At 45.9% G+C, this 10,743-nt stretch overlaps 1 protein-coding gene across 1 annotated transcript; it reads left to right on the forward strand.

Annotated features, from left to right (window-relative positions):
* Window positions 1–1,500: 1,500 nt before the first annotated feature.
* On the forward strand, window positions 1,501–4,441 carry LOC148772807 (uncharacterized). Its single transcript, XM_088817838.1, has 3 exons — window positions 1,501–1,858; window positions 2,284–3,671; window positions 3,805–4,441. The coding sequence occupies exons 1-3, from the start codon at window positions 1,501–1,503 to the stop codon at window positions 4,009–4,011; spliced, it is 1,953 nt and encodes a 650-aa protein (XP_088673964.1). The 3' UTR covers window positions 4,012–4,441.
* The last annotated feature ends 6,302 nt before the right edge of the window (window positions 4,442–10,743 follow it).

The raw sequence follows: 10,743 nt of genomic DNA on the forward strand, positions 1-10,743 counted from the left end.
ACACATAAATTATTGGTGTTTCTGTTTTTTTTTACCATTTCATTTTAGCATTTTTTTCATCTTAGTTTGGTATCAGTTTAACAGTTCTGCTATCTTTAAAATAATAAAACCAATTTCGTAAATGCAAAATATCTCCACTTCAGAACTGTGGATCCAATGTTGGAATTAGAAGGATTTGCTTTAAATATGGATAGAAATGTTGAAATAGCTAGGTTATCTTAATAAGTATGGACCAGTTAGATGTAGCTAGAGTAGAGTAGGCCGTAGCGGTAATCCGTAGCTTCCATCTAGCTGTTTTCATCACTCTGTAAGGCAATATAGCTATATGTTTTCCATTGAGATATTGTATGAACTCGGAGCTCGCTTTTGGAGCAATGTATTGATGATTTCCAAGTTCTTATATTTCTTATTAATGTGTTTAACTCCTAGTCCATTAGTGAATTACGTTTACTTGTAATTTACGACATGCTTGCGAAATGAGAGACATTTTACAATAGGGAAGTTGTTAATTATCAAAATGTAATTCATAATATGTTTAACTTATTAAGAAATCATAGTTTATGCACGACATATTAATAATAAAATTTACGAATTAAATTCCGTTAATTATTTATAATATTTATGTGAGTTTTTGTCTTGTTATAACTTTTAAAATAGTTTACCATTATCTTAATGAAATAATCTATATATATATATATATATATATATATATATATATATATATATATATATGATGCTACAATATAGCTCACCGGAGTAGTATAGAAAACGAGCAGGGAGAGCAAAGCTGATCACTAGCTAGTCAACTCGATGATCCAGAGGTCCCTGCAAAATGAGCACACGTAAACTACGCCGGGGGTTGATCCGGCGGAAACCCCTCCGACGCTCAAGTCAGATGTACGGATCGTAGAGAGAATAGAGAGTGTAAAACTCGAGGTTGATTGTCAAAAATGAGAACGTACCTCAATAAATGAGTAAAACACCTATTTATATATCGGTAATCGGGTTGGGCTTGCTTTATTGGGCCCAAGCCTTATTTCAAAGGCAATTGGGCTTTCGTGTATTGGGCCTAATTAGTATGTAAATTTGTGGGCCCATTGGGCAGGCCCATTTAGGTATATCATTAAGCCCCCCAACTCTCGATTCGAGATGGGGACTTGTGTAGAGGGATCCGGGTCGTGTCGAGAGTTAATTGCGTCGGGGATTGAATTGTTTCCATTGGCGGTGAATTAATTCCTTAATTTGAACAAGGGATAATTGTATTTATTTGGCAGCGTGGTATATATTTAAGGGTTTTAAATAATATACCAGGGCTAAATAAATAGACTCCTTGTGCGGTAGAAAGAGATAAACTTTCTCTCCTGCGTAATAAATATGGGTATGTACTTTTAATTCTAAGTCTTCTTCTGTGCTATTTTTCTCTTGAATTTTTTTTTTTTTTGCGGTAGAGTAGCAATTTTTTTGTTATCTTGATTGCTTCTCTGGAGAAATTTTTTTCTCATGTCGAACCCGGGTAATTCGAAATCTTTGCGAATTAAACTTCGAGATCCGGTTGAATGGAGCAAGAAGACTTTTGGTACAGTGGGCTTGGAACGCGGGAATCTTGTGGTATCGAGTGCAAAAAACGGATCTACATCCGGAGGTGCGCGAAATTTCGTGCAGATGGGGGAGGTAGATGGCTTGGAGGTGGAGGGCAGCTCGAGCCGCGCTTCTAGCCGCTCAAAATTGTGTGAGGGCGCGCGCTTCAAGGGTAGAGACGAGCCGAGCCGAGCCGGAGAGCTGGGAATTGGATTGGCGGCTAAGGAGGGGGGGACCAGCGCACGTGGTCCAATGGGGGGAAGCCACGTGCGCACGTCTGGTACCGAAGCAGAGCCACGCGCGCGCGCGTCGGGCGCTGGAATTGAGAGACGCGCGCGCGTGGCAATCAATACGCAGCAGGTGGGCGCGCTTCCCAAGCGACGCGCGCGCGCGTCGGATGGGCTAGTTGATGCTGACGCGCGGAGATTGGCGAGTGGGGAAGCGCCACATGGGCGGGAACCGGTTGATGACGCGCGCGCGCGCGTGAATCAGCCCCTTTTGGGGCCACGCGCGCGCGTGAGAGCGCGTTACAGCCCTGTTTTGAGGCCGGTTCGGGCGAAATTGACGGGTAAATTTCCGAGGGTGTTGATGCGCGTGGTGTTTTAAACGGGGGAAGTTTTGGTCGGCGAGAAATCATTGAATCGTGGAGTGATGATGTAGAAGTGCATAACAATATTACTATTCGCCCTACCGTTGATGAAACAGATTCCAGTAGAGGTCGTTATGGGCGTCGAGTCGTGGATTTTGGGAGCGATAGTGATGATTCGAATCAAGCTCCTTTGGCGAGTGATCATGTTGTGTCAAGTAGTGAAGTTGAGCCGACGGATGAAGAGGGGGAGGAAGATGATATTCCGCCGGGTGATGTTGAGGTTGATAAAAGAAGGCAAAAGAAAAATAAGCCAATTAATTTGGACTTAGTTAATTTTGATAGTGCATTGACGGAAGAGCATTTGCATTCTATTCGTCGTTTATCCGGAGCGCCGAGTAATGTGGAGTTGTTGTTGCCTCGGAAGGGCGATCGCTTGTATTCGCCACCCGATGGGTTTCATACGGTATTTTTGGGATACTTGACATGTACTTCTCAGATTACCCCGCATCCGACCTTGTTGAAGGTTTGCGAGGAATTCAAGATAGGGTACAGTCAGTTAACTCCGACTGCACTTCTTATGTTCGAGGCGTTTCATCATAGAGTGTCTCTAGTGGGTTTGCCTGTGACTGTGAATTTGTTCAAGGCGTTATTTACGCTACATCGGCCCAACAAGGGGCCTTTCTTTTGTTTTCACCCTCGCGTTCCTTACCAATTCGTGAAGAGTGTGAAGCTATCTTTGGGGAAATGGAAGACCTATTTTTTTTATGTGAGGGCTCCCACTTTTGACGTTCCCGTAGTTTGGAGTCCTACCTGCGAGAGTTTCACGATAACTGAGAATATGGCGAAGAGGATTGAGGAATTTGGGTTGTGTGATGTGGAATTTGATCCGAGGGGTTTGATACCGGCGGCGAAGGGTCAGCATCGTATATCCTTTTATTGCCTTGACTTGTGGTTTTTTTTTTTTTTTTTTTTTTTGTTATTCTTTGGTAGTGTATACTCCATGTTTCTTATGTGTTTGTCATTTTTTGTAGATGGGGGTATCACATTCGCGGCACTTCGAGCTAAGGCGAATGGGACGTCGAAGAAGGCATCGAAGAAGGTGCCCTTTAAGTTGGGAGGTGCGTCAAGTGGTTTGCTTCGTGAAGAGGTCCATGTAGAAACTCCTCGAGTAGTCGCAGATGATCGTAGCAGTGCTGGCGAAGTGGAGGGACGTCCACCGAAGAGGGATCGTGGCAAGGGAAAGAGGGTGGATACCGAGTATGTGGCTGTGCCTAAGCGTCCACGTGTAGATCCAGAGGAGACTTATGCTTTCCATGGTGGGGGAGGGAAACAACTGTTTACTTATGGCGTGAACCGCGATGGTAAGGAGTCGTTTTGGGATGTGTCGGACTATGATTTGCCGATGTTGAGTACCGAGGGATTCGTTCGGGAGTATGACCGTGCTCGGATATCTGGTAAGGGTCCTTCTCACATGCTAGAGTTAGCTGGTGGGGATATATGCCGGGTGAGTACTTGTCTACTTAAAACAAGATTTTTTTTTTTTTTTTTTTTTTTTTTTTTTTTTATTCCCTCTTGACTTGCGAAAAATATTGTTGTTATTTATTTCTTTTGTTTTGTTTTGTTTTTTTTTTATATAGTTGGTAGCGACTTGGAGATACCTCATGGAGCATGGTAGGAACGTGGAAGGTAGGAAAGAAGAGGAGCGGGCTCGAAGTCAAGCGCGTGAGGATGAACTTCTAAGCCAGTTGGAGGTAGTGCGGTCCGATCTTGCTCAACGCTCGGAAGAGCTTGCTCGGAGGACAGAGGAGCTTGCTGAGAGGACAGAGGAGTTCGAGGTTATCTGAGGTGATGCGAAGGCATATAAGGATGATGTTCATAAGTTGAACGAATGCTACGACCAGCTGAAAGAGAAATATGAAGTTGAGAAGGCGACAGGGAAGAGGTTTCTCACGACATCAGGTGGTGCTGTTTATAAGGAGTCCATTGTGGAGGAGACCAAGGCTAGTTTCCGAGGTAGTGATGAGTGTGCTGCTATGATTGAGGAGCATGCATTGGCTGTGGTTTATAAGCCATTAGTGCGTGCTTGTCGCAAGTATTTGCGCGATGCTGGTGGGATCAGCGAGGAAGTGATTCGTGGGATGGAAGCTGGCATATCCAATGAAGATGAGGATGAGGTAGATGTCAATGGGACGGGCACAGAGCTCGTGAATGACCTGGTTGCGGATGACTCCACTGTGGGTACGTCTTCCGCCCGCGGTAGGGGAGTTTAGATTTAGTTGCTAGGATAGTTAACTTTTCCCTTTTATGTTTATTGCTATTATATTTTTTTTTGTTTATGGATTTCGTAGTTTATTTTTGTCGCTGATGTAGATGGGTATGTCCACTACTATTTCGTTTGAGTTTCTTCCTTGTTTGACTTTGAAGTTTAATATTTCGATTTGTTTATTTTGGCATTGTCAAGAATTAATGCGATGCTTATATGTGTTTACATTAGCATATACGCGATGTACTTGAGGAGGGGATCAGTCTCCCAAGGTTTTTGTTAAGGGTCGTGCCCTTTGTTCGGACCGCTTGGGTCTTAGATATATTTGTCCGTGGCCACGTTTTAAAATTAAGACCTCGTGAAACAAATAAAGGGACTTAGACAATCCAGCTGGCCAGGCTATATGGATTTTCGAAGTCTCTCTAAGTGTTTGTATGGTTGTTTTGAATTGGACTCTTGGTAAGAGGTAACTTGTGCAGATGTGATAGCACAAAGAGTAAGGCAAAATAGATTTGATTAATTCAAGGATAGCAAAGTTGCATTATTACAAGCCTATGTGAGGCGAATGTAAATAAATACCGCCAAACAAAAAAATTGACTTGATAAAAAAAAATTCTAAGTGATTGTACAACGCTTGTTTTTCTTCCACGTCTTCCTTGTACTCGTTTGTTTTACTGTGCTGATGGTAGATTGGCTTCTTTTGGCGTCTCTATGCCTGTCAAGTATAATTGATAAAAAGAGGATTTGCTTAAACACTTGTATTGAGGGTTTAGTAATTGAGGCTGTGGTGGTGTGTGTGGCATTTTCACGTACCCTACTACGGGGGTTGTTCGTTCTTTCTCGCAGTACGAGATATGAAATCAACTTGTGGGTTGTTGTGAGTTGCTATGTGATCCTGCCTGCTAGTGAAATTATTTTTTCTCGTTAGTATGAATATCCAAGAGCATGCATATGGCGTATTATAATGGAAGTATCGTTACCCTTGGCGATGTGGTATGAGGTGGTTTCGCTCTTTGGGCCATTGATTGCACAATATGCATCCTCTCGTAGTAGGTTCGCAACCTGTAAGGAGACGATAGGATGTGATTATAAATTTCTGATGTAAGTAAAAATTATTAGCCCCCTTGTTTAGGTGGGACGTTCACGCACCTCGTTATGTAGTAGAAAGTTTCCAAAGCATGTAGAGACGGTTTCGCGAGACGAGTGACGTGGAAGACCGCGGAGCCTGCACGGGTAATGTTTTGTAAGTAATTTTCATATAAGGGGGTATAAGTGGTGACTTCACCAGATCTTAATTTAGGTGGATATATACCTTAAGCGTAGAACCTTTTGAGGTTCCCTATATTCCACGTTCTGGGTATAGGGTGTCCATCAATGTTCTCGAGGCGATATGCTCCAGTGTTGACCACTTTTGTGATTTTATATGGTCCTTCCCACTTTGGGTCGAGCTTGCCAATGGGGTGAGAGGCTTCAGCTTTCTGGAGGACCAAATCCCCCACTTGAAAGGATCGAGGACGGACCTTTGAGTTATATGCCTTGGCCATGCGTGATTTGTACATTTGTTGCCGGATGCATGCGATCTCTCGTAGCTCATCTATAAGGTCTAGGCTTCCTCGCATAGCTTCTTCATTAGCTGCTGGATCATAATTGGTGATTCTCCAAGATGGTTCACCTATTTCCACTGGTGCGATAGCCTCTGTGCCGAAAGCTAGATTGAAGGGCGACTCTCCGGTCGCTGCACGGGGGGTTGTGCGATAAGCCCATAGGGCGTTAGGCAATTCTTCCACCCACTTCCCTTTGGCACCTCCAAGCCTTGTTTTAAGGTGTTGGAGTATGGTGCGATTTGTAACCTCTGTCTGGCCGTTAGCTTGCGGATTTGCTACAGATGTGAAGAATTGTTTGATGTCCAAACCGAGGCACCAATTCTTCACTTTGTCACCACAAATTTGGGTTCCATTATCTGAGATGATGGAACGTGGGATTCCAAAGCGACACACGATGTTCTTCCATAGGAATTGGATGACTTCTTCTTCTCGGATGCGTGCTAAGGGTTCAGCTTCCACCCATTTGGTGAAGTAGTCTACTGCTACGATTAGGTATTTGCGTCCTCCTGTGGCGGGCGGGAATGGTCCAACTAAATCCATCCCCCATTGGGCGAAAGGGATGGGGCTATCAATCGGTTGCATTAATGCCGCTGGTAGGTGAGTGATATTGGCATGCTCTTGGCAGGGCTTACACTTCCGAACTAATTTCTTCGCATCTTCATGCATCATTGGCCAATAGTAGCCTTGTCTCAGTAGTTTGAGAGCTAAGGTTCTCCCGCTTAAATGATTACCGCAGATGCCTTCGTGTACTTCTCTAAGTACGTAATCCGCTGTGGTCGGGTCGAGGCACTTGAGATAGGGGAATGAGAAACCTCGTTTATACAGTTCTTCTCCCACTATAGTGAAGCGGGCGGCTCTTGTTTTTAACTTCCGTGCTTCAGTGGGATCCGTTGGAAGTTCCCCCTTCTTGAGATACTTCAGAATTGGAGTGAACCAGCATGGTTCATCCTCCTCGGTGTAGTGTACTTCAGTAGGCGAATTTATCTCCGGCTGAGGTGAGGTGAGGAGTGTCACTTTCCGACTTCCGATGCTGGCCATGGAGCTCCCTAGCCTGGCTAATTTGTCAGCATGGATGTTATTTGATCGAGGTACTTGTTTTATCTCGTAGCTCTCGAACTTAGATAAGAGAGTGTGTGCGAGAGCTAAGTATTTGGCCATGGTGTCTTCTTTGGCCTCGTACACTCCGAGTACTTGGTTAACGACGAGTTGGGAGTCGCTCTGGATTAGGAGCTTGCGCGCTCCGACTGCTAGGGCTAGGCGGATTCCCGCTATCAGTGCTTCGTATTCAGCGACGTTGTTTGAGGCTGTGAATTCAAATCGTTGAGCGTATTCGAACTCATCTCCGTCAGGGTTCGTTAGTACGATACCCGCTCCCCCTCCTGTGGCAGTGGAAGATCCATCCACGTTGACAGACCAAGTAGGTAGAGAAGTGCTTTCGTCTACGGAAGTCATTTCGACTAGAAAATCCGCCAATACTTGCGCTTTGATGGCCGGGCGGGGTTTGAATTCGACCCCATATTCGCTTAGCTCTATCGCCCATTTTGCTAATCGCCCGGATGTCTCAGGACTCCTTACTATTTGCTTCAGAGGATAATTGGTGAGAACCACCACTTGATGTGACTGGAAGTAAGGTCGAAGCTTCCGAGCTGCGTTGATGAGGGCGAGAGCGAGTTTCTCCATATTGGTGTAGCGTTGCTCGGCTCCTTGGAGGGCGCGACTTATGTAGTATATGGGTTGGTGGCCTTTTCCTCCATCTCGGATGAGGACTGCGCTGACGGCATTAGCTGAGGTAGCTAAATACAGTAGGAGGGTGTCTCCGGGCTGAGGTTTTGTGAGCAGGGGTGGGGATGCGAGATATGACTTTAACTCTGTGAAGGCCTTTTGACATGCCTCATCCCATTCGAACTTTTTTCCTCCCCTTAAAATCTTGAAAAAAGGGAGAGCCTTATCCGCTGATCTTGAAATGATTGCTTCGATTTTCGCGGGGTTAGCTTCGATTCCTCGCTGCGAAATCATATATCCCAAAAATTTGCCTCCCCGAACTCCGAATGAACATTTGAGGGGGTTGAGTTTCATCTTATACTTTCGCAGGGTGGCGAAACACTGATCCAGATCCGTTAGGTGGTCCGAGACCTTAACACTTTTGACGAGCATGTCGTCGAGGTACACCTCCATATTTTTACCGATCTGATCTGCGAACATTTTGTTCACTAGACGCTGGTAGGTGGCTCCCGCGTTTTTCAACCCGAAGGGCATGACTTAATAGCAGTAGATGCCTTGGTCAGTGATGAAACTAGCCCTCTCTTGATCTTCTGGCGCAAGTAAGATCTGGTTATACCCTTGGTATGCATCGAGGAAGCTGAGGAGCTCGCATCCTGAGGTCGAATCGATGAGTTGATCGATTCTAGGTAGAGGAAAAGGGTCCTTAGGACAAGCTTTGTTGAGGTCGGTGAAGTCTACGCATAGTCTCCACTTGCCCCCGGGTTTGGGAACGAGTACTACGTTCGATAACCATTCAGGATACTGAACTGGTCGTATGTGGCCCGCTTCAAGGAGTTTTGCCACTTCCGCTTTGATATGCTTGTTGCGCTCTGGACCAAATGTCCGTTTCCTCTGTTTGACTGGCTTCAACCTCTTGTCGATGTTAAGCCGATGTAGGGCTACCTGAGGGGGAATGCCCGACAAATCTTGAGCTTTCCAGGCGAACACATCTCCATTGTGCCGCAAGAATTTCACTAGTTGCTTCTCCATCTCAGGATCTAAATCGGATCCGATGCGTAGGAGTTTTGAGCCATCTCCAGGGGTGAGCTCTATGAGCTTAAGTTCTTCGACAGCTGCTAGCTTGATGTTATCGTCTGGTACACTGATGAGGATCTCTTTATCGTCTTCAAGGATCGCATTGACCCACTTCCGTTTATCGGATTTTTGGGTGTCGTCTCCCCTTCCAGGTGGTTTAGGCTTCTTAGAGGGTTCTCGTAGGGCCCTTGCATAACACTCTCGGGCGAGACGTCTGTCTCCAAGTATTTCTCCCATTCCATAGGGAGTAGGGAATTTCCACTTCTGATGGTAGGAGGAAGGTACGGACTTGAATGTATGGATGGCTGGCCTCCCTAAGATGACGTTGTAGGGGGATGGCTTGTCGACGATGAGGAATTTGATTAGCTTGGTGATTCGACAAGGGTCTTCCCCTAAAGAGACGGGCAGCTCTACTTCTCCCATGGATAAAATGCCTTCTCCTGTGAATCCTTTCAGGGGTGTGGAGACGGGATTAAATCGGGCATTATCTATGCCTAGCTGCTTAAAAGCGTGGAGGTACATGATGTCAGCTGAGCTTCCACCGTCCACTAATATCTTCTTGACCAAGAAGTTGGCCACCGTTGTTGTTACTACCAATGCATCGACATGGTCTTCATCTGGACCTTCGAGGTCGGAGGAGTTGAAGACTATGCTGTGATCAGGTCTTCGTATTTGATATATGCGTTCGGATGGAGAAGCGCGTTCTTGATTCATGCGCGCTGATCGAGCGAGTGTGCGTCTTGCATTTTGTGAATCGCCCCCCGCTGGTCCTCCGGAGATAAAGGAGATGATTCCTCGGGTAGGCTGGTTATCATTGTTATCTAGGTCACGTCGGTGACCCCCATCTTCTCGTCTTTGTTGTTGATCTCGATTGTTATCTCGACGTGGAGGATCATCACGGCATTTATTTCGCGGCTTATCGATGTATTCGCCTAAATGGCCCTGTTTGATTAGCCTCTCAATTGCCGCTTTGAGTTGTGCACATTCCTCCGTAGTATGCCCTTTGTCCTTATGGAATCGACAATAACGATCCGACTTTTCTCGCTTTGCATTCGGCTGCATAGGACGTGGAGGCTCCGCTAAACCTCTCTGTTCTATCACGTGAAGGATTTCAGTGAGGCGAGCGTTTAACGGAGTGAACCTATTGTAGGAAGAGGAGGGTTGGCTTTGAGGTGGAAGTGGTGGACGTCGGTCATCACGTCTCCTATTGTCCTGGCGGTCATCTTCCCTTTTCCTTTTAGGAGGAGCGTGGGTGGAGGCTTCGTCTATCCTGACGTACTTTTCGGCTCGATTTAGCAACTCCTCTAGGTTGCCTGGGGGTCTTCCGGTAATAGATTCCTTGAATCTACCCGGTTTCAAGTTCTGTTGCATAATCCCGGAGAGCATGTCTTGCCCCACACTGGGGACTTCATGGACGGCTTCTACGAAACGTTTGATGTAGTTGCGGAGCGTTTCGTTATCTCTCTGTACTACTGAGAAGAGATGAGCTGGGGTTTTGGCATATTGTTTGTTGATAGCGAATTGGTTGGTGAACCGGGTTGACAGCCAAGCGAAGGTGTCAATCGACCCTATGGGTAGAGAGTTGAACTAATTCATTGCCCTCTTGGAGAGAGTGGTACGGAACATTTTGCACATCGTAGCATCCGTCGGGCCGTATAAATCCGCCATGGCACTGAATTTCTCAATATGTTCCTGTGAGTCGGTGGTCCCTTCGAATTGAAGTAACCCCGAGATCTTTACTCCTTGAGGTAATACCTCGTTGAGGATGTCTATGGTGAAGGGACTGCGTCTTGCTGGGAGAGGCATCCTCTCACCCATTTGATTATTTGGTTGGGAGAAAAGGTTTTGGACATTCGGCTGTTTACTTCGCCTTCTCCCTCATTAAAGAGAGGGATTCTCGGTGGTGATGCATT

This window comes from Erythranthe guttata, chromosome 1 (assembly GCF_056151865.1).
Source record: "Erythranthe guttata isolate IM_541 chromosome 1, IM_541, whole genome shotgun sequence".
NCBI lineage: Eukaryota > Viridiplantae > Streptophyta > Magnoliopsida > Lamiales > Phrymaceae > Erythranthe > Erythranthe guttata.